The following is a 24886-nucleotide window of genomic DNA, read 5'->3' as shown; positions in this document are numbered from 1 at the left end:
CTATGCACAGATATGAATTCAGCAGCCCACATGCCTCGAACCCGAGGGAGGGGCAGACAGCTAAAGTGGCCTTCTTGCCTGGGTATTGCTGACTGAAAGAAATGTAAATGTGCAAAACTGGTCAATCTGCATATGTGAAGGGAGCTGGGAACCGGGCATTGGCTTTAATTGATGGAATAACTTGAAGCTGCATAGTGACACACATGTATTCTTTTTGAGAGGTATTGTAAGAGACCTAGCTACAGCTAATTTGTGAAATGTGCTTTTAAAAGAGGGTTAAAAAACATAAAACTGCACTACATACAGGCTGCAAAATTCCTATATTTTGGAAGCATTTTTGTAATTGTAATTTTGATCTTAATTTTTTTGCACTTTTGTATCTATACTGTGTGTAATGCAAATTTAAAATAATGGCCTACATGTTTACAGTGCTTTCTGTCACAGATTGGGGCCTTGTAGCACTAAATATACACAAGTCACTATTCTCCACTGCACCAACCAGGATTTGGTGCGGTGCCTTAACTAATAGAGGATTCATAACGTACAATAGTGCATTTCCCACTAATTCACTATGAATATTCATTTAAACTGTGGGTTATTTGATATGTAGTTACCAGAAGGTAAAAGACACAGATGGGAGGAGGGAAGTTAGGCTGTTTGTATAGCTGTATTATAGTCTAAATGCTTATAAAGGTCCAAAAGGCGAGACCTATTGGCTATGCCAATGCTTGTTTTCTTTGCATCCGCTTGACCAAATGCCACCAAACTTCCAATCCTTCACTAATGCACCGGATGAAATCGGTCTGCAAAGTTTTGCAAAGATTCGTCAAACAAGTGCAGAGTTATTAAGGAACAGAAATCAGAGGAATTCCTATACAGAATGGTACCACTGCTCTGTAAAGGATGAATGTATGCATGATGTTTGGCTAATGCAAAAGTGTTTTTTTTTTTATAGCAGAGAAGACTGGCCGCAACTTGCTGCCTGACCCTCCCAGGTGGAGGGGGTGGGGAGGGTCAACGGAGGAGTGGGTGGGGGTAAAGCCTGGGGGAGTGGGCAGAGGGGAAGGAAGGAACATAGGCACTTGGGGTTGGGCCCGGGGAGGCCCAAACAAAAAAAAAAAAGCCAGGGGGAGTAAAGCAATGGATGAGCTTGGGGGGGTGGGTGGGTGGGGGGGGGGGAATGAGGGGTAACAGGGAACATGCGCACTCTCATGGAGTGCTAAAATAAAAAGAAGCAAAGTCGTTACATAAGTGTGAGCAGTGGAAGGATACAATTCATTCAATCAAGTGAATGGTAAAGAGGCAATGCTCCAGGGGAGGGTCAAGCAAATAAGAGTGACAATAAAGGCAAACAAGGGTAATCAACGGGTTTTGCCAAAGCCCACTCTAAAATTTTGGTATAGCCAACAATAGGCTTTCAACTAAAAGACCGCTAAAATGTCTGGTAGGTAAACCTTAAAAATACACATAATTTACATTTTGGCGAGGGTATCTGCCTTTTTTGCAATTTGAAAGTCTTTTGAATAGATGCACTGGTGCACAGCAAATAAGCCAGCACATTTTGGGAAAGGTGGTTATACAGCGAAAAGAAAATGACGGCTGTCAGTGGGCAGTTTTCTACTTTGGGTATTTCAAAGTTGATCATAAAATTGTCAAATTAGTATTGTAATGTACACTATTGCAGCATTTCTAGAGCACTGTCTCTATCTACCTCTTGTTTAAAATGCACGGTATGGCAGGCAAACATGATGCACAGATATTGTGGTACATAAATATGCACTCAATTAACAGATCACAAGCAAAGACACAATGGCTGGTATTAATGTGCTATCGCATGTACTGATTGGCATGAATAAATGCGCATTTACGCAGGTGTTGGCATCAAGAAGTAGACAGGAAGAGAGATGTAAAATATTCCTCATGCACAAATACACATGAACTCCACTGGAGGAGGAAGGATACTTAAACAGCCAATAACATTAGGCGAGACAGAATTACTTCTCTGCGCCGAGCCAAGATGTTATAAACTACTGCTGGCCAAAAAAAGTAATCGTTTGAAATAGTCAGACCATAAGCTCAGTGATGCATTTATACTTTAAACTATCTGACTGTTTAGATCGCTGTGCTGCCAAATCAAGACCAAAAAAATTGGGAGAGGAAATTCGGCAACAACTGTACCCTTTCAGTCCCCATTTCACAATATAGGTAGTAGAACGAATGAAATAAAATAAGAAATCTTTGGAAAAGCTATGCTATAAAAATTAGCAAAATAAGCACAGACACCAACAACACTAGTTAATATGCAATATTTATTTCTGGAATTTACATATTCACATTCCGCATCCGTAACAGACCAAATCTTCAATAAGAAGACTCGAGTGGAGTTTGTTTTGATTAAAAGAAATATAAAAGCATACAAGTTCTTCCCTCCATGTTTCTAGCAGGACACCCAACCACTCCAAAATACAAGAATATAAAATTTCACATTAAAAATGAGGCATAACTTAGAACATTGATGTATTGGACAGAAAATTCACTGTGCACCTTTTTTGCTTCAATAACTTAAGCTTACCTGTTTAAATTCTGTTCATTTAAAGAGATGGAACATCAATGTCACAGTCAAAGAAAAAAAAAAGTAAGTGCAAATTTAACATTCAGGGCATTGCCCGTTAGCAGCAGAAGTGAGAGTGTGCCCTTGCGGTATATTAAACAGAAAAGTGATGACATATGGATACAACACCTCACTAAGAGGCGACACTATATCAAAACAAAAGGCCGGCCTGGAAGCACACTGTGGTGCTCAGGCAGGATACTACCCCTCCTTCCACTCCAGCTCTGGCCTGCTGTCCTTTGGTTATGGATGTCTCCCTCGGATCATCAAGACACAAACGTTTTGGTGTATATTTGTTCCTGGTGCAGGCTACTCTGCCTCAGCGCCATTTTGGATTATCATGTACCAGCAAGACTGGTCATGCGCTTCAAAGGCATGAGCTTTCAGCCCGCTTGGCTACACTGCATGCCACAGTAACCCATCCCGACCTGTTCTTTGATGCCACATTACCATACATGAGATAGGTGTGATGCAGGTTTCAACCCTTAGTGAAATGCCATCATTGGATGATGCTCCTGGCACAGTGTTACTGGGGACAACAATGTAACTATTCTGCTATTGCAGAGAATTAAAGTAGCAGTCATCAGACCATTACACTTCTTACATGCAACTGTAAATCAATTTGGCACTAGAATGGCCAGCGAACCAAAATTGAATACTAAAGAAAGCTTGTTCACACAGGGTCAGATGCTAGTTAGCAAGGACAGCAAGCAGTGAGACTTTGGTCTTCTTTAAGGGATTTGGAAGCTGTGTTTGTTGGTGGCAGCTGCTGAAGGACAACAAACTTAAGTTTTCCAACCACTGGCTGAACCAAAACAAAATTTAAAATCACTGCCTATTGGCTACGCAAGCATGCTTATTGTTTTACTATTGGCTGTCAAAGGGTAGCCAACACTTTACCCATTTATCAAACAAGAAAGGACACCTGTGCGCATCGGGGACAAGATGAAATGAGCAACAAATGAGGTTTAACTGAACACAATACTGTATAAAACCTCATAAAAAGCAGGTTCCTAATCCTGTTAAAGATACTTCGGCTCAGAAACTGGGGAAAAGTCTCCAGAACACCAAGATCAAAGTGTCAATGGAATGATAACTAGCACAAGAAAAATCATACAGTGGATATAACAAAGGTGCTAAAAAACAAAAAAAGACAAACCCTGCCCCGATATTCTACACAAAAGTGTCTTTTGAAATATTTTGGGTCCCATAACTAAGCCGGAAGAAACAATTGTGGGCATATCAAAGTCATAGAGATGGATTGCGCTTTAAAAGAGATCGAGATAGGTTACTACAATTTACAGTGCTTTCAATAGGAAAGAGTGACGATGTGCAAAAAAAAACAAAAAAAAAAACACACAAACACACACACTGGCACAGTTAGCCTGAACAAGGCATCATAAAAAATCTGCTTGCAGCGCACTACGACCACAGCATGCTTCTACACTGAAATACAAACAAGGGTCAAAGGACATGCAGCAACAAAAGAGTTCAGAATATCAGTTTGAGCACCTTTAACTCTAGGCATAAATGTAACTTTCCAAGATGTTGCGATGATCTATTTGTTAAGCTTGGACCCAGTGGAATACTTAGCCAAATGCATTCCCTTGTCCTTCCTCACATAAATGTATGTTGTAATTTTAGTCTGAAAACATAAGCCAGTCTGTCAGACTAACAAATACAGAAAATAAAGCCCTCCCAACCTCATGGGTCCGTATTTAAAACAGCAATATCATCAGTCCAACTGGACATTTTGCTTTGTAAAACTTAGTCTCAGGGAAAAATCATATGCCAATATTTATAAAATGGAGAAAACTGCTGTAAAGAATTTATGAAAAAAATCTTGCTTGCTTCTTCACCATGCAGTACATCAAAGAATACCTTAAGGCTGAGCATGGCACATTAAGAGGTGCCACCTTGCGTGGCTTCCTAGACTCTTTCACTGCCTTATAAAGTGTATATATGATAACAAGTAATAAGGAGAAACGTGATCCCTAAACACTTCCAATGTCCTCGGATGTTTAAGTTTAAGATTGTCGTTGGTCAATCTTCATAATGCAAAAATGACCGGCTGTTGTCTATCATAAAGCCACTGTTAAGTGCCGAGTTAAACTTCTTAAATTCACCCTGTATTCCATATCTGTATCAATTTGGAATTTACAAAGTTAACAAATGCAATGTCCAAAATATCCCAGACTCTACCCTGCTAGCCCCCAACAAAAGTGAAGCAGATATGGTATGAGAGGTAACTGCTTCAGACTCTGCGGTTGGAGCAGGGGGCCTTTATAGAGTCCATAAAAAACACCTTCAACATTTGTCACAAGAAAACTAACCCTCTCTCATCATGTATGAATTCAAGTATCGCAGCTCAATGTGAGATATGTTACACGACAGGTGGCAAAGGAGGAATCACAGTACAGGTGCCCTGACAAAGCCAACGCGATGTGCACTTTTGACAGCATGCAACTCTGTTGGAGTGGATCACTCCATGCCCCTCTCCCATGAGAAGGTGACCATGAATGGACAGATCCAGAGGATTTCCTGTGTGCCAGGTCTAGAAAGGCACAATGGATCTCAGTTGTGAAAAACCGATCAGGCTTGAAACAAGCCACATGGCTCACAGTGCAATGTACAATAAAAAAGAAATATGTTGAAGGCGAAGAAAAAGGCTAATATATTTTATATAGATGTCACTCCGCCTCATTTCCACATCTGGGTGCCGAGCGTCTGACTGGTCGCGTGGGCACTTCCTCCACCTATAGGCTGTCCATAGGCCACCATTCCATTGGCTCCGTAAAAGTTCATGCTGGCCATTTGGTGATTTATCTGGGATACAGGGAGATAGAAAGCTGGTAAGAACTCCAACAAACTCGCACGTACAAAACATAAGATTCATTACAGCGTCAAAAATAAGGCCTAAATGGCACCTCTGATGAACGAGTCTTAAAAAGACATATCAAACATGCATGAATGAGCTTACTCCTGAAGGTGTTGCAGACACAGAATGAATGGCATATTAACACTGAAGGCTGCCTTCCTATCACGTCAAGTAATAAATACTATTGCCTCTAAAACCTGAGATACGATGGAATCCCCCATATCCTTCACCAAATTCGGGCTGTATATCCAGTCACAATCAAAAGATAGCAAGCATCAGTGCTGTTAAGATATCCAGGGACAGTATCTTCCCATTTACACTGTCATTCTCTGCCAGCAGATCCTGTCCATGTACTGTTTGATCTCCCAACATTTTCTACAATTCAGGCATCTCCTGGGACTCAATTTCTGGCTGTAATTACGATGTTGCCTTTTGGGCTTCTGTACTTTTTAAAGGGGCAGCTACATTTCTATGGAAGCATCAACACTGATGCCCACAGATTTGCTGTACTTCTGGGGTCACTTTATCATCTGTGTTTGAAATCTCTGCTCTTCCGCACCGATTCAGCAAAATTATTGAATGCAACAATGCTGACTTTCCTTGCATCTTTACCGGTTTAATGGATGTGTTGGTGGGTTCCTCTGCTCAGGAACATAACACTGTTTGGTGTTAGGAAAATTGTAATTGATGCCAAATTGTTAGCTGAAATTTCTAAGAACATATTGTTTTGTAGCATCTATAAAAATACTGCTTCCCATTCTGATTTTCCCCGACTTGGAAAATGGGCAAAGGTAACTGCGCATTAGATCAATCAAAAAAGCAGCAAATGCATTTCAATACGGTGTTCGAAGTCTGAACACAGTAGACGCACACATTCACCCTGATTGGGGAGAATTCATCACCTGGGTCCCTAATGCATGGAAATAAACCATATTCAATGATCCTGAAACCCTCACACTGCACTGGAGGTGGAGGAGGTGAGGAACTCATGATATTTCTTAACAGTAAATGTCTCTAGCCTAACGAGGGAAAATGAGTTCTTCAGATTAATCTGGAGAGGACAGCCATGAGGTGGAAATATATAAATGTTTTCACATTTAACTGCTTATTTGAAATTTCATGAACATTTTCAGTGCAATTTTACCACTGGCTACTGCATAGACATGCAGAGTCTAGAACGGCTGCTTCTTTCGATGTAGAGCTATTTGCGGTTGCAGGTATAAAAACAAGGTTGAAGAAAATGCCCATATATTTACCCTGAACGTTTATAGCATCTAATATATATCTATACTCATGAAATATTGTTAGGTGTTCCAAAAAAGTGACTTATTTACAGTGGCGTTAGGAACTAGAATTCCTGGAGGTGCTCTAGAACCAGCAGAGATTCTCAAGTGAGGTCAGCAGTCAAATGGGCAACTGAAGAGACATCGAAAGTATTATTCATTCTTTTTAGTATTTGCTGTGTGTTAAAAAATAGAATAGCAAATGGCAATTAATCTTGTACACTGCACAATTTCTGTTCGACGATATTTTCTTTGCCTTTCTGGCTATAAGGCAATGGCATCCTGTCAATGAGCCATGTGCTATTGATGCTGGGGTGAATTCAACAAAAACCTTTTCTTGCTCCCTTTATTATATGTATGATTTTTTTTTAAAATATATCACCCTCAACAGAATTACAAAGGAGGCATTTCACCTTTCTTACAATTTAGGCTTTTTCTAGGAATACTGTATATACAATCATGTAAAAACCTTCCAATTACATATATTACTTTAAAAACATGAAAAATGTTATGCAGTTGCAATTTATACAATGCAACTAGGATGATCTATTAAAAAACAACATCCTAATTAAAGGGAATAACCATAGAAATAAAAGGATTATGTTACTTACTCAGTAAGTTTCTGTTCTTGGCATGTAGAGCTGTAGATTCACATGCTTTGCATACTCCTGCCATCTAGTGTTGGGTCTGGATGTTTGCAAGTTATTTTTCTTCGAAGAAGTCTTTTCAGTCACAAGGTATGGGGACTTCTCCTTTCGATGATAGTGCGCATGGGCATCGACTGCATTGTTAGATTGTTTTTCCCACAAGATGGTGAGAATGGAGTGAGTGCAGTAAAGATGTCCATGCGTAAATAATGAGAACTGCAACAGCTAAAGCTGCCCGGGGAAGTGGGTGGGCGCATGTGAATCTACAGTACTACATGCAAAGAACAGATGCTTACTGGGTAAATAACAAACTGAGACGTGTGCTGTAGATACACATGCTTTGCATAGACTATATAGCAGTATTCTCCCAAAGCGGTGGCTAACTAGTAGATGTTGCAGTTGTCTGGAAAAGTGTCTTTAGCACTGCCTGCCCTACATGGGCTTGTTGGCGTGCTAGTACATCCACACAACAGTGTTTGGTAAATGTGTGTGGTGTAGACCATGTTGCTGCTTTACAAATGCCAGGAATAGGAATATTACCTTAAAGGTCCATAGATGCCCCTATTTTGCGAGTGGAATGCGCTCTAGGGGGTATAGATCAAGTTCTTTAAGCTTTTGCGTAGCAAGTTTGAATGCACTTAACAATCCATTTTGAAATGGTAGCTTTAGAGATAGGATTGCCTTTGAGAGGTGGTGGAAATGAAACAAACAGGTGCTTTGATTTACGAAAATCTTTTGTCCTCTCAATATAGTAAAATAAAGCTCTTCTGGCATCAAGTGTATGAAAAGCTCGTTCAGGTACTGAATCAGGTTGAAGATAGAACATACGTAACTCAACAGATTGGTTGATATGAAAAGCAGAAATTACTTTGGAAAGGAATCTGGGATTGGTGCGAAGAACTACCCTATCTTTATGTAGTTGAAAGAAGGGTTCTTCTAAGGTTAATGCCTGTAGATCACCAACGCTCCTTAATGAAGTGATTGCAATGAGGAAGGCAACCTTCCATGAAAGAAACTCTAAAGGACAATTGTGTAATGGTTCAAAGGGTGGACCGATAAGGCTTGTAAGTACAACGTTAAGATTCCATATTGGTGCCGGAGGGATTCTTGGTAGTATTACTCTTTTTAAGCACTGCATAAAGGTTTTAATGACTGGAACTTTCAATAAAGATAAATGCTGCCCATTCTGCAAATATGCAGCTACTGCTGCAAGATGCAAAAGAATAGATGTGTAAGCTAGCCCACATCGCTCTAAGTGTAGAAGGTAGCATACAATGTTCTGAACCGAAGCATCTGGGGCAATAATTTTATTGTTGTTACAGTAGATAAATTGTGTCCACTTTGCTGCATAACAAGCTCTGGTGGTAGATTTTCTTGCCTCTCTCAGAATAGTCATACAGCCTGGTGGCAAATTTAAATATCCAAACGCTATGACTTCAGGAGCCAAATCGCTTGGGATTTGGCTGCTTGATTTCTCCATGGTTCTTAGTAAGAAGACTTGAGGTGAGATGTAGCTTTTAATGTGGAACTACTGACAGTTCTAACAGGGTGGAGTGTCATGGTTGACAGGCCCATGTGGGAGCTACCAAAATCAGTGTGAGTGATGTTTGCCGGACTTTCCGAACCAAAAACGGAAGGAGAGGGAGAGGCATAAAAGCGTAGGCTAATATCCCGGACCAATTCATCCACGGGGCATTGCCTTTGGATAGAGAGTGTGGGAACCTGGATGTGAAGTTTGGGCACTGTGAGTTGTCAACTGTGGCAAACAGATCTATTTGCGGGTATCCCCAACGTTGAAAGTATGGAAGGAGAACTTGGGGAGAATGGACAGAGCGCTGAAAATTTTCAGACACTCACTGCCAGTCATATCTGGGTTGAATCCATCATTGTTCTTTAGCTCACTTCGCCACCCCAGTTCAGACACCGCTATATGCAAATCAGTCTTGACTGTGCCTCATGAGAACAGTCCAGACCGAACTGCCAAGCCATGTCTTCCCTGGACCGGAAACAAGCATCTGAAGACCGGTTTCTGTGTAACACCCCTCTTCAGCCAGGCTAGCTTGAATCCAGTGGCAAAGTGAGCAAGGGAACCACGTCTGGGCATACCCTGACATCTTAGGGCGAACAAAACGAACACAAGGAGAAGATGGACGGAGCACTGAAACTTTTCAGACATTCACACCCAGTCACAGATCTGGGTTGAATCCATCATCGTTCTTTAGCTCACTTCGCCACCCCAGTTCAGACACAGCTATATGCAAATTAGTCTTGACCCTGTGCCTGTCATGTTGTCAGTGCGAACTAGGACAACTTTGCCTGTGAGATGACACAGAAAAGCTTTCAGTGCTATAAATACTGCAAGAAGTTCTAGATAGTTGATGTGGAGACACTTGTGTTTGTCGACCCTGAATTGTGTAATGATGGAGATGTGCATCTCAACCTGTAAGAGATGCGTCTGCTGTTAGCACGATTTGTGGAACAGGGTTGATGAAAAGCTGCCCTTTTGATACATTTTTTGGGTTCTACCACTGCAGAGAGCAATGAAAATGGCTGTCTACCAACACTGTTAATTGACCGTGTGACTGATTCCATTGACGTGCTAAGCATTCTTGTAGTGGACGCATGTGTAGTCTTGAATGAGGCACTATTGCAATGCATGACGCCATCATTCCTAGTAGGCGCATTAAAGCCCTAGTTGGCAAGGATCGGTCGATGTGGAACTACAGCAATAGAGTATGGATACTGCAAAATCTGGCTGCATTGGCAGAGGCTAGATCCGTGTTAGGGTCGACAGTGGCTCCTAGATAGGATTGTACCTGTGAGGGCTGTAAGAGAGACTTTTGCATGTTGACCGTGAAACCCAATTGGTGGAGTAGGTGTAGCGTGGTCTGAGTGTGTTCCAAGAATATCTGGTGTGTGCTGGCTTTGATGAGTCAGTCGAAAAGGCATGAATTTGTTGTCTTCTGAGATGAGCTGCCACTCCCGCTAGACATTTGGTAAACATTCTGGGAGCTGTAGTTACTCCATTAATGAGAGTACTTTGAACTGGTAGTGTTTGCCTGCCATCACAAATCTGAGATACTTGTGGTGAGCTGGATGAATTGGGATGTGAAAATATGCATCTTTTAAGTCTAGCATAGACATAAAATTGCCTTGCTGTAGAAGTGGAAGGATTTGTTAAAGCGTTACTTTATGGAAGTGTTCTGACAGTATGTAGTATGTTAACACTCTGAGATCCAAAATTGGTCTGAAGGAACAGTCTTTTTTGGGGATTAGAAAATAAAAGGCGTAAACCACTGAACCTTGGTACTGTAATGGAACTGGTTCTATTGCTCCTTTCTCTAAGAGAGATTGCACCTCAAGAAAGATACTAATAAACTTTATGACATGTGTCCTAAAGGAGAGAATGCTCAGTGAAGCCCTAAAGGCAGGCTTCTTTAGCAAAGATGGTGGGTTATTTCGAATCAGATCTGATATTGCCAACGTGTTGTAAGATAGGCAATGGGAACTTGGCCATTTAATGCAACAACTAAGAACCTTCGGTGCGTCAGTCCAGATGCGATTCCCTGCATCACTGCAGATTATGTTGGAAAACAAAATGCACAATATTAGAGATCCTAAAGACGTGGAGTGCCTAATAAAAATGAATACTCAAAGTCAATTAAGCAGTAGGAGGTTGGGAGCTCGAAAGGGCAGCACCTTGCCTAGAAAAGAAATGGGAGGCTTCTCCTGGGAAGGAAAGGGTGAGGGGAAGGGAAAGGGGGAAGAAACACTAAAATGTTTTGAAAAAAAGAAATAAAAATAGCACGAGGTGGGGAGCAAGTTAGGGGGAAAAAATGAAAAACTTTCAATTTGTGCAAAGTTAAAGAGGAAGGCAAATTGGAAGAGGTAGTAGGTTCCCACAAACAAGGTAATAAGGGGGGAGAAAACCAAAAACAAAACTAAAAAAAGGATGAAAATTAACATACTTACAAGGAATGTAAATGGTCTAAGAATAAAAAGACGTAGACAGAAAATTTTGGAATATCTGAAAGCAGCAGACTGCGACATAATTTTACAAGAGACCCACCTCTTAAAAGAGGAATGGGCAGATATAATTAAATACCAAAAATGGGTAGACGCCTATATCTGCACAAACCAAGAATGCTGCACGAAAGGAGTGGCGATCCTGCTTAAAAGAATTCCTAAAGGCATGAATTGATTCAGCTGAGGTGGACCAAAAAGGGAGATGGGCAATAGCCAGAGTAAAAATATAACATTCATCATACACAATAGTGGGCTATTATGGGCCGAATATAGATGATGCCACTCCACTCCAGAAACTGTACGCTCAGCTACTGAATACCCAGTACCCCATTATAATGGGAGGCAATTTTAACAATTTTAAACCCAGAGGTGGACCGTCTCCCGGCTAAAAACAGAATGAATCTACCAAAAATGAGAGAATGGGTGGGTGTATGTATTAAAGACCTGGGGATCATAGACATCTGGAAAGAGAAGGGAGGGGGGGGGGGTTGTAAGAGCAGACATTTTACTTTTCAGAACAAGAAATATAAACACGCCTCAAGAATAGATTTTTTTTCTTATTGATAGTAGGCTGACTAGTATCACAGAAAGTGGAACATCTATCGGCTCATCTTTCAGACCATTCAGGAATTTTACTGCAGCTATCGCCTAGAATCTCTTCCCCCCCTCTTCAAGGTGGACGGTAAATTGTAGTATTTTTGTAGATCCCTTGACTATTGAAACATTACCTAATAAAACAGCCTTGTTTTTCCAAATGAATGAGGGCGGTACCTCCAAACAAATAGTGTGGGACACATACAAAGCAGTCATTAGGGGTAAAATAAAAAATCTTGCTACACGCAAACATAGGAGTACCAAGTCTCTTATAAGCTAAACAGAAAACGAAATAAAAGTTCTGGAGCAAAAACTGTTACAAGAGGAGAACCCTAATCAAGTAGCAAAGATAGAAGAGAAAAAAAAATTAAAGGCGGCGGCTCTCTCCGATATACTGGAAACAATATTAAGGAATAAATGGGAAGCAAGCAAACTCTTGCAGTAGGAATAAGGGGAAGGATGTAGCAAGATTTTAGCATGGAAACTAAAAACAGACCGAAAGGAAGGGGTACACTATGGTGGTGCACTCCGGGTTTACATCGGGTTCCAGGGGAGTGGGAGTTCTTCTTCGAAAAGGTTGTCCATACATAATACATGGACGGACACAATGGGCAGGTATTCAGCTGTCACGGGCACGTGGGAAGGACGCATGTTAAACAGTGTATGCCCCCCCCCCCGGACTACAACACTTGACACTACGGGACGTTGGGACGCTTTTATTGGAACTACCCACGGGAACATTGCAATTAGGGGGTGACTTAAACTTAACAATGGATGGCTCTAGGGATCGGGCCCCTCCTCCCAGAGGTACACATAGAGAACAGCGTGATCCCAATATACTACGGCAAGGGGGGAATGGTTCCGGTTCCAACATGTGCGCTAGATATACTGGGGATCCCCCGGAGGTAGCAAATGTAGGACTCACTTTATAAGCTGTATGTATTTAGATGATGCCAATATCTTGTCTTCAACTAAGGACATGTCAAAACAATTGTATGTTATTTGCACCGATGCTCTCTCATTAATAAAAAAAAAAAGTTTAAAATAAAAAACAGACAACCCGAAATAGGGTAACAAACATTCAAACTGATAATCAACCATCTTATAGCTCAGAGAACTCTAGGATTAAAGAGGCCTTCGTAAAAAATGTCGAAAAATTATATTGCGAAGAGTCTTCTGCCACCTCAGATGAAATATCTAGCTTTCTGGAAAACGTAACACTCCCAAACCTGAATCAAGAGCAGAAGGAAAAACTTAACCAGGAAATTACCAAAGAAGAAGTGGCAGAGGTGATCCGAGGCCTGAAAAAGGGTAAAGCAGCAGGTCCAGACGCACTGCCCAATAATCTGCATGTTAATATACTGGAAGTCTTAGTTCCACCATGATAGAGCTCCTGAATGAAATCTTTTTAAATCAAGGAGATCTCCCCGATTCATGGAATGAGGCTATCATAACCATCTTTTTAAAACAAGGGAAAGATCCAATCAAGTGCGAATCATATAGGACGATCTGTCTGTTAAACACAGACTATAAAATCTATACACAGATACTGGCTAAAAGGCTTGGTAAAGTTGCTGGTTTTAATTACTCCGAACCAGAAAGGTTTTTATCAAGGGGAGACAAATACAGGAACTAACACAAGAACTAATTGGTGCAATAGACATAGCCACTCAATATAACACTCCACTATCAATCATCACCTTTGACGCAGCTAAAGTATTTGACAGAGTCAGCTGGGCATTTCTGAACGAAGCGCTGGGGAAATTTAATCTGAGGGAAACCTTCCAAAAAGCCATAAAACGAATATATAAAAACCCCTCCGCAATAATTCTCGTCAACGATAGCCTCACTGATAGATAAAACAATTAAGAGAGAATGTACCTTAGGATGCATAACACTATACAACGAAAGTGTTGCAGGGAATGTGATGCGTCGGTTCCTTACATGCAAGAACGGTGATGCGTCGGGTCCCTACTGCTGCGTAGGGGATGCGTCGGTTTTTCTCTGCGAAGGGAGGTAATGCGTGGGATTCTTACTGTGCTTTTGTGGCGATGCGGGACGCAACGCCGTGATGCGATGAAGATCCGGTGCAATGAAACAAAGATGGCGTCTTTATCTTGATGCAACGCGATGCAGACCGCGACCGGCCCTGTGACATGCTTCTCGGTGATGCGGCGGCATCTGATGCGATGTCGATCCTCTTCTCCGGCGATGCGAGACACTTCGGCAACGATGCGAGCCGCGACAGGCCCTGCGACACGCTTCCCAGTGATGCGGCAGCATCTCATGCAACGTCGATCCTCTTCTCGGGCAATGCTAGGCACTTTCTCGTTGTGAAGCGACAGCTGCAGTTCGGCGACACGCTTCTTGCTCATGAGTCACGCTTCCAATTCCTTGTGACACGCAGTCCCTCAGAAAGCCTCGCAAAACAGCAGGCACTTCCAAAGAACTCTTCTTGGGGAGCTGGTTGGTGAAGTCTGTTGTCCCTGAGACTTCAGAAGGAGGCAAGCCCTTTTCTCAAGCCCTTGGAGATCCTTCACAAGTTGAATAAAGTATACACAAAGTTCCTTTCTCCTCTCCCATGTGACCAGTGTGGACCTGGGTGTTCACCCAGTGGTCCACCTCCTAGGATTAGTCCGCCTACTATCAATCAGGTGCTGGCGTAGCTCTGGAAAACAATTACTTAACAAGTGCTCCCATGCAATTAAATCAAAGAGCCCCTCAAAATCATTCACTTTGCTACCCTTCAACCAACAATCCAATGCTCTGCAAAAGAAAGTTACATATTCTTCCCAGGTACTTGACTCCACCTTCTTGCATTTTCTAAACCTTTGTCTATACAATTCAGGAGTCAACCCATACCTGGACATCAATGCTTGCTTCATGTGGCTATAAGAATTATGGCTTTCAGAGGGCAAGTCTAACAGTGTATCCAGCCTCTCACTAAGGAACTGCCCCCACAACCCCGCTCCCTAATCCTTCTCAGGGACCCGGTGTGAAGACATGGCTACCTCATAGGTCTTAAACCACTGCCAAATGCTATCATTCTTGTAAAAAAAAAAAAAAAAAATCACCACACCTTTGGGAATATACACTCTAGCTTCCACAGGCATTGGCGGTGTGCTGCCACCAGAGGGAGTAATCTCTAAGCTCCTGGCTTTCAATTCCAACTCCCTCAAACTTTTCTCATGATCCAACTGCATTTTTTTTTTCCACCAGGGCCAATTTCCTACTCTCCAACTCCAGTTGCCCACTCAACTTTATTTTGGCCAGCTCCATTTCACGCATCCTACAACTCTCCCTATCCTCCAACTCTTCTGGGGACAGGCATTTGGCAGAAACACTGCTACCTACTGGGGAAGTTGCTCTCCTCCCCCCTAGACCCAATGGCACACCCAGCTGCTCCTCTGCATTCTCAACACCTTCTACATCCTCAAGGGTACTCCTCGCTGCGACCCGGGCCCTCAGCGCCTTCTGGTACTCATCCTTCTTGGAAAGACCGGTCATTGCAACTTTGAATCTCCTGCAAAGGTGCTTCAGCTGCTTGACATTGAAGCATTCCAGTTTCTCCTCTTTCCAAACATAATCAACAGATGCTATGGATGCTGCTTTACTGATTGTGGTTAAACTTGGCAGTTCTTGGAAAAAATAGAAAATCCCAATCCTACAAAAGTATGTTTCTGTTGATGTTGTCCGCCTCTTCTTCTTTCTTCCCCTCTGCCCCAGCCTCTGCCTAAGAAAGGTTGGTGGAAGGGAGTGAAGGGCAATACCCAGGTTACCCACATGGCCCTCAGTACCCAACCCTAGCGGCGACCACCGGCATCCGTTGCAGTTGTTTGAAACAGTGTCTTTAGTACAGCTTGGCCCACACTAGCTTGTTGCTTGGTTTGCATATCTACACAGTAATGTTTTGTGAAGGTGTACGGTGTTGACCATGTCGCTGCTTTGCAGATGTCATCTAGTGGTATGTTCCCTAGGAAAGCCATAGAAGCCCCTATCTTCCTTGTAGAGTGGGCTTTAGGGGGAACAGATAGCGTTCGTTTTGCTTTGTGGTAGCAAATCAGTATGCATTTTACAATCCACCTAGCTATCCCTGATTTAGAAATAGGGTTGCCTTTGTGTGGTGGGGAGAAGGAGACAAATAGCTGTTTGGTTTTCCTGAAAGGTTGTGTTATTTGGATGTAGTAAAGTAAAGCCCTTTTAACATCCAGTGTGTGCAAGGCTCTTTCCGCAACTGTTTGGGGTTGCGAGAAAAAGACTGGTAATTCTACCGACTGGTTTAGATGGAATGGAGAAATGACCTTGGGTAGAAATTTGGGATTGGTGCGGAGTTCAACCTTGTTGTGATGCATCTGAAGAAAAGGTTCCTGTATAGTGAGTGCCTGTATTTCACTAACTCTTCTGAGGGAAGTGATGGCCACTAGGAAAGCTGTTTTCCATGTGAGAAATTGCAGCTCGCATTTATGTAATGGTTCGAAAGGGGGTCCCATTAACCGCGTGAGGACTATATTCAAGTTCCAAACCGGTGAGGGTGGCATTCTGGGTGGAATTACTCTTTTGAGGCCTTCCATAAAGGCTTTGATGGCAGGCACTTTGAAAAGTGAGAGGTGCTGCCTATTCTGTAAATAAGCAGCAATTGCAGCGAGGTGTAACCGAATGGAAGTATATGCTAGGTTACACCTTTGTAAATGGAGTAAATAGCAAATAATGTGCTGTATGGATACATTTAAAGGATTGATTGCGTTGTTGTGGCAGTAAACAACAAATCTTTTCCACTTTGCTGCATAGCACGCCCTAGTAGTAGGGCGTCTAGCTTCCCTGAAAATGTTCATGCAATCAGGGGGAAGGTTAGGGTATCCAAATTCTAGAACCTCAGGAGCCAGATCGCAAGGTTGAGTTGAGCTGGGTCCGGGTGCCAGATCTCTCCATGGTTCTGGGTTAGGAGGCATGGTGAGAGGCGCAGCTTTTGGCGTGGTACTACTGAGAGTTCCAGGAGTGTGGTGTACCACGGTTGTCTGGCCCATGTTGGAGCTACTAGGATCAAAGTTAGGGAATGCTGCTGTAGCTTTCGCACCACCAATGGAATTAGTGGGAGAGGTGGAAAAGCGTATGCAAATTTGTTTGACCAGTTCATCCATATCGCATTGCCTTTGGACAATGGGTGTGGATATCTGGCGGCGAAGCTTGGGCATTTTTTGTTTTAGTGGGTGGCGAATAGGTCTATGTGTAGATGCCCCACTTCTGAAAGAAAGGGTGAAGAACTTGTGGGTGAAGTTCCCACTCGTGGATCTGCTGTGTCTGTCTGCTGAGCAGATCTGCCACGGTCTTTTGTACGCCTGGGACGTGTTGGGCTAGGAGAAAAATCTTTTGTGGAATTGCCCATCTCCATATGCTCTGTGCTAACAGAGAGCTGTGGAGAGTGTGTGCCCCCTTGTTTTTGAATGTAGTACATGGCAGTCATGTTGTCTGTGCGGATGAGGACTGCCTTGCCTGAAATCTGCGCTTGGAAGGATTTTAGGGCGAGGAAGATCGCCAGTAACTCCAGATGGTTGATGTGGAGTAACTTCTGTTGCGGCGTCCATGTGCCCTGTGCTGTGAGATGTAACAGATGAGCTCCCCAGCCGGAGAGCGATGCATCTGCTGTTAGGATTATTTGTGGGACCGGGTCCAGGAACGGTCGACCTCTGGAAAGGTTTGTGGTGTTCCACCACTGCAGAGAGCGATGGGTGCGACAGTCTACCAACACCAGATCTGTCAGTTGTCCCTGGGCCTGGTTCCACTGGCACGCCAGGCGCTCTTGGAGTGGACGCATTTGGAGTCTTGCATGAGGCACTATAAAAGATGCAAGAGGCCATCATCCCTATGAGCTGCATAAACACTCTTGCTGGGAGAGAGTGTTGACATAGGAATTTTTGACGCAGAGCCTGTATTTTTGCAATCCTGACAGGATTGGGATAGGCTATGGCTTTTGAGGTGTCTATGGTGGCTCCGAGATATTGTTTTGTGTGTGATGGTACCAGGAGGGATTTTTGATGGTTCACCGTGAAACCTAGCTGGTGAAGTAGTTGGACCGTAGCGGTGGTATGTTGCACACATTGTTGGTAGGATGCGGCTTTTATCAGCCAATCGTCCAGATAGGGGAAGACGTGAATGTACTGTCTTCTGAGGTGTGCAGCCACTACTGCCAGGCACTTGGTGAAAACCCTTGGTGCTGTTACCCCGAACGGGAGCACCTTGAACTGGTAGTGTTGTCCGTCCACCACAAACCTGAGGTACTTTCTGTGAGACTGGTGTACTGGGATGTGAAAGTACGCGTCTTTCAAGTCCAGAGTGGTGAGAAAATCGTTCTGGGAGAGAAGTGGAAGAACCGGTTGAAGGGTTACCATGTGAAAATGGTCTGAATGAATGTAGGTGTTTAGAGGTCTGAGATCTAAGACAGGTCGTAGGGTCTTGTCCGTCTTTGGAATTAGAAAGTACAGGGAGTAGACCCCTACATTTTGTTGATTTATGGGGACCTGCTCTATTGCTCCTTTTTGCATGAGGGAGATCACCTCTTGTGTTAGTAGTGCAGTATGTTCTTGCGACATAGGGCGGTGCCTGGGTGGAATGTTGGGGGGTGTAGATGTTAATTCTAGGCAATACCCTGACTGAATAATTTGTGTCACCCATCTGTCTGAGGTGATGGTCTCCCAGATGTGAAGGAAATGTTGTAGTCTGCCTCCGACCGGAGTGGATGGTCTGGAGGGAGCGGGGGAAAGTCATTGGGCAGGAGGTGTGGCAGAGCGGGCGGTATTTGTTTTGCCTCTGCCCTTATTATTGCCTCTGTATCCGCCTCTTTGATAACCCTTCGTGAAGGTAGATTGAGGAGGGGATTTATAGGACGTGGATGCACTGTCCGAGGAGTAGCCTCTGCCAGTGCCCCGAAAGGAAGAACGGCAAAAGGAGCGCCTGGGAGTCTGTCTGTAGGGCTCCCAAAGGATTTCGCCGTGTCTGTATCTCTCTTCATTTTTTCGAGGGCTTCGTCTACTTTAGGGCCAAATAGATGATCTTGGTCGAAAGGGTGATTTAATATAGAGGCTTGTACCTCTGGTTTAAACCCTGAAACCCTGAGCCAGGCATGGCGACGGAGAAGGACACTGGTGTTTATGGCCCTGGAGGCTGTATCTGCTGCATCTAGGGCACATCGTATCTAGGTATTGGATATTGTTTTTCCCTCTTGAATAAGTTCATTAGCCCTAGTCTTGTACTTTTCAGGGAGATGGTGCATGATGGTCTCTAGCTCATCATAATGCGCCCGGTCGTATCGGGCCAACAGTGCTTGCGTATTGGCAATACGCCAGATATTGGCCGCTTGTGACGCAGTGCACTTCCCTGACGCATCTAGGAGCTTGGACTCTTTGTCAGGTGGGGGCGCCTCGCCTGACAATTTGAGCGCTTCCTAGCTGTAGATACCACTAGGGAGTCTAATGGTGTAAGAAGGGCCTGTGGGGGCGGCTTTGTATTTCTTCTCTATCCGAGGGCTTAGGACCCTGGCCCTGACTGGGTCTTTAAAAACCTCAGGGGCATGTTTAATTACGCCCTTTAACATAGGTACAATGGCAGTGGACCTATGTGTATCGTCAAAGGTGTCTAGGAGAAAGTCCTCCTCCACTGGGTCGGTATGTAACTCCACCCCGTGGTAGTGTGCCGCCCGTTGTAACAAATGGTGAAAACCCAAGGAATCTTCAGGAGGGGATGGCCTAGATGGATAAAGGTCATCATGTGGGACATCTGGGATGTCCGGATTGTTATAATCATCCCATGGGTCTGGAGATCCAGTAGGGGTGGGATCTTGTGGCACATCTGCTGGATCATAGTAAGGGTCCCCCAAATCGTCTGGGACAGGAGACAAGGTGGGGGAACGATGAGGTGGAGGGGGTGGAGGTGGAGAGGGTGGAGGAGGTGGAGGAGGTGGGGAAGGCACTCTGAAAGGAGAGGTAGCAATGTCCTTTCTCTTTGGAGGTGGAGGTGGAGCTGGCTTGTCCAAGTGTCTCTTTTTTGAAGACAATGTCAAGTGTCCTGTCTTTGGATCCTTGGGGAGGGTTTTTTGCAAAGGATCTGGTGTGAAAAGCTCCTGTGACACTGGTTGTTCGGTCGGCACCGAAGGTTTCGGGGCCGACGGCTTTTTAGGTTTGTCGAAGCCGTGCTTCCTTGGACCCTCCGTTTTTTTGGTCGGTGCCGAAGAAGGTCTCGGCACGGGAGTGTCGGTGCCGAGGGTCTTGTGATGTTTGGTCGGCACCGGAGGGGTAGGTTTCGACACCGAAGGCTTCGGTGCCGGGTTCGGTGTGGAGGTGGAGGCCGATTATTTCTTCGGTGCCGAAGGGTGTTTCTCGCCACCGGTGGTCGGCTGGCTCGAGCCCGAGCTGCCGGAAGGCTTAATAGGCTTCTTTACCAGGCCCGAAGGTGGGGTGTGAGAAGCAATGTACTTGGTCTTGCCTAGGCCCGGAGGCGAAGGTGTGACCGAAGCCTTTTTCGGTATCGGCGTGGGAGGGGGAATTGTACTCACGACCCGCGGCGCCGGGGTGATGTCCTCCACATCTGAGTCGTCGGCCTCGGAAGTGCTGACGAGGTAGTCGTCCTCCTGTTCGATGTCCTGCTGTCCCGGAGCTTCGACGTCGTACCCGAAGATGTCGACTGGAGCGGAGGTCGAGGAGTGCGCCATGTTGCGTCTAGCCAGTCGATCTTGAATGGTCTTCTTTGAGCGTAAAGACTTGCAGGCGGGACAGTCTCGGGCCTCGTGTTCTGGGGAGAGGCAGAGGTTGCACACCTCATGGAGATCGGTGTGGGGAAACTTGGACCCACATCGAGGGCACTTCTTGAAGGGAGTTCTTTCCATCAGCCGAGACCGGAGCCGGAATAGGCCAGAAGGCTGCCGTCGACCACCGGAATAGAAGAAGTGCCGAAGAGAAGATGAGTAAGATGATTTATATCTTTGAAGAAGCTCGATGAGTGAGGATTTATGCGTCGATCGGTGAACTGGGAAGTTCGGAACCGGAGCGCGAAGTATTACATCCGAGCCCGATGGCGGAAAAAACACAATCTGAGGATGGAGCCGAAGCCCATGCGCAATACGAACCAGAGGAGGAGTCACCGAACTCGTGACTTCCAAAGACTTTCCAACAGGAAAAACAAACTGCAAACATCCGGGCCCAACACCAGATGGCGATCTATGCACAGTGTTTAATCTGCAGCTCATATGCCTCGAACATAGGTATTCTTTATATAGATTTAACACAAGACCATAAACGACAAAAATCCACAATACTGTACTTAAAATGGTAGAATTAGCCAAGTTCTCTTTAGATGGTACAATGCAACACTTTGAGTTAAGTGTACCTTCGGATGCGTAACGCTATACAACGAAAGTGTTGCAGGGAAGGTGATGCGTCGGTTTCTTACACGCAAGAACGGTGATGCGTCGGGCCCCTACTGCTGCGTAGGGGATGCGTCGGTTCCTCTCTGCGAGGGGAGGTGATGTGTCGGTTCCTTACTACGCTTCCGTGGCGATGAGGCACGCAACGCCGTGATGCGATGAAGATCCGGTGCAATGAAACAAAGATGGCGTCTTTTTCTTGATACAACGCGATGCGAACCGCGACAAGCCCTGCGACATGCTTCTTGGTGATGCGGCGGCGTCTGATGCGACGTCGATCCTCTTCTCCGATGATGCGAGTCGCTTTCTCGTTGTGAAGCGACAGCGGCAGTTCGGCAACACTCTTCTTGCTCGTGAGTCGCGCTTCCAGCTCCTTGCGACACGCAGCCCCTCAGAAAGCCTTGCAAAACAGCAGGCACTTCCAAAGAACTCTTCTTGGGGAGGTGGTTGGTGAAGTCTGTTGTCCCTGAGACTTCAGCAGGAGGCAAGCTCTTTTCTCAAGCCCTTGGAGATCCTTCACAAGTTGAATAAAGTATACACAAATTTGTTTTCTCCTCTCTTTGGCAGTCAGGCAACCACTGCAGGCCAATCCCTCAAGCTTAGGGATAGTCTCTCCTCAGTCTCTCTGGTTCCTCTCCTCCGCAAAGGTTGTTTCTTGTTTCCCAAAGTGATCTAAAGTTCTTGGGTTTGGGTCCCAATATTTATACTCAGTTTCTCTTTGTTCTCTGAAGGCAGAGAGGCCTTTGCCTAGTCCAAACCAGTTCTGGTCAGTCCTGGAGCACTCTGTTTACATGAATCCTCCTTTCCTTTCACAGTGCATGGCAGACATCAGACGCACCACAGGAGGTGGAGCTAGCATTGTGGAGGGAAGGTACAGTCCTATTCAGGTCCCAGGTGCCCCACCCACCTCCCACCCATCTACATGCAGATCTTTCTATTCAGCCCTGTGCTGACTCACCCTGTCTCCTGGAATCCCCCAGCCCCTGTCACTCAGACTACAGACAAGGAATACACAACCTAGCAGAGGCAGGCTTGGATGGTTAGACAAGAAAATACCTACTTTCTAAAAGTGGTATTTTCAAATACAGAATGTTAAAACCAACTTCACTAAAAGATGCATTTTATCATTCTGAGTTCAGGAATACTAAATTCGAATTTCTACCTAGTTCCCCGAGTCAGTTAGGATTATAAGATGTAATAATCAAACTGTCCATTCTGGCCTATGGGGAACAGGTAGCCTTGCAATAGTGAAAAACGAAAATGGCTGTAATTCACTATTAGGACGTGCCACACACACCAGGGCATGTCCTCTCTTATACTTACGATGCACCCTGCCCTTGGGCCTACCATAGGGGTGACTAATATGCAGAAAAGGGAAGGTTTAGGGACTGGCAAGTGGGTGCACTTGTCCAGTCAGCATGGCAGTACCAGACTGCACAAAGGCTCTACAATGGCATGCCTTAGACACACTTTAACAGGCTGCTTCTGTGGGTGGCATAACCAGTACTGCAAGCCCACTAGCAGCATTTGGATTACCAACCCTAGGCACTCCTGGTGCACTGTACTAGGGTCTGACAAGTAAACAAAACCAGCCAATCTTGGAATCACTAATCCATACATCAATTTACAATAGGGAGCACTTGCCCTGTGGCACTGGATAGCAGTGGCACAGTGCCCAAAGCATCTAACACCAGCAAAAACACATGACTAACACCCTAAAATAAGGAGGAATAAACAAATGGGGCAAACTTATTGAACAGATTTCAATCATCAGCTGGTTAGTCCTTGTAATCAAAACCAAAGATTCCACTGCCAAATTTAAATATTACCAGTTACAGAACTGGGTCAAGGGCCTTGGGGAAGAGGAAACTGGTACCAGGGAAATCGAAATGTTATTTCAGAAAAATAAGTCTGCTAAAAAAGAAGTATCCTGCTGGTACTGGGCTCTCATTCAGGCTCGGGAAGAAGATTGTTTGATTCCAAACTAGGTATGGGGAAAGAGCTGCCGATGCTGGATCTACCACACATGTCAAGTATCTATGGCTACATGCTGGCGCATAGTTAAATCCGCCCCTTTGAGAAAAAAATCACCTGTTTACCATCCACAGAGCATACTGGTCACCGAGAAAGCTATCCAAGATCAACAAGCAAACGGTGAGATGTTCCCCAAAGTGCGGGAAGGAAAGAGAAGACTACTTCCATATGTTTCACCAGTGCCCCCACCTCGAACAGTTTTGGAAACAATGTGGACAAGCTTCTCTCTAGTCTCCTGGGACGACCAGTAGAGGTAAGCATAGAACTTGTTATTTTTGGAATAGGCCATAACAGCACAAATTTCCTGAATCTAGACAAAAAGCGAGTACATTTTTATTAATACTATTGGCCAGGAGAGAAATTTGCATAAAGTGGGTGAACCCTATACCTCCAGCACTTAGAGAATGGCTATCCTCAATATTGAGAGTGTATAACGTAGACAGACGCGGGAGGGTAAGCAAGAGACATAGATTTTGGGGTATTTGGGAAAAATGTAATAATCCTACCTGAATACAGTTTTTGATTTACAAGTCCGATGAGTAAAGAAATGGCCTTCAAGCAATGGGCTTGAACGAGTAGTCATTCTGACTAGCTGCCCCCCCCCCACCCCCAATTTTGCGCCACGGTATGGTGGGGAAACATGCCCCCCCCCCTAGGGAAAGGTCGGAAACTCCTCTTCAACCCCAGAGGCAAATCACAAAGGAGTAACAAACCAGACCCGACAGGACAAGACGGTGGCCTCCGATACACCCCTTTCGTTAACATTGCACAATAAGAGAGAGATTGCACCTTTTGTATGAGTAACTGTAAGTGGTCTGACAACAGTTTGTGAATGCGAGATGGCATGTTTGGAGGATTGGTGGTAAGCTCCAGGCAAAAACTATGTTGGATAGCGTCGATCACTAATTTGTCGGATGTTATGGATTGCCAAATGGGGAGAAATTGTTGGAGTCTTCCCCCCCCCAACAGGTGTTAAGTGATCGGGGGGGGGGGGGGGGGGAGAAGTGTGGGCAAGTCACTGTTAGTTAGGGGAATGTGTGTTCTGGGGTGTGGCACCTTTACCCCTACCCTTGGAATTGGTTCCTCTACACAAACCTCTAGAGGGAGAGAATTGGGTATTGCTTTTATAAGAGGAAGAATTTGGGTCTGAGGATGTTGTTTTACACCCTGCTCTGTAAAAAGAGCGACAAAAGCAGCCTCTATTTGATGGGGACTGGAGCGCTCCCATGGACTTTGCCACTTCAGTATGTTTTTTCATTTTTTCTAGGGATTGGTCAACTACATGACCAAACAGGTTTTGTTAGTCAAAGGGGGTGTTTAAGATGGATTGCTGGACCTCAGGCATAAACTCAGAAATCCTAAGCCATGTATGCCTTCTAAGGAGAATGCGGGTATTGATCT

The 24886-nt window shown here is 44.6% G+C and overlaps 1 protein-coding gene across 1 annotated transcript in view; it reads right to left on the bottom strand.

The window, feature by feature from the left end:
• Nucleotides 1-2295: 2295 nt before the first annotated feature.
• Nucleotides 2296-24886, bottom strand: part of SMAP2 (small ArfGAP2) — a 152980-nt gene continuing 130389 nt past the window's right edge. Inside the window, exon 10 of the mRNA XM_085648026.1 lies at nt 2296-5437. Within this exon, the coding sequence (XP_085504152.1) occupies nt 5312-5437 (126 nt within the window). The 3' untranslated portion in view covers nt 2296-5311. The remainder of the gene's footprint in view (nt 5438-24886) is intronic.

Source organism: Triturus cristatus, chromosome 3_2 (assembly GCF_964204655.1).
Source record: "Triturus cristatus chromosome 3_2, aTriCri1.1, whole genome shotgun sequence".
NCBI lineage: Eukaryota > Metazoa > Chordata > Amphibia > Caudata > Salamandridae > Triturus > Triturus cristatus.
The sequence above is the reverse complement of the archived record's forward strand: the minus strand, read 5'-3'. Positions and strand labels throughout refer to the sequence as shown.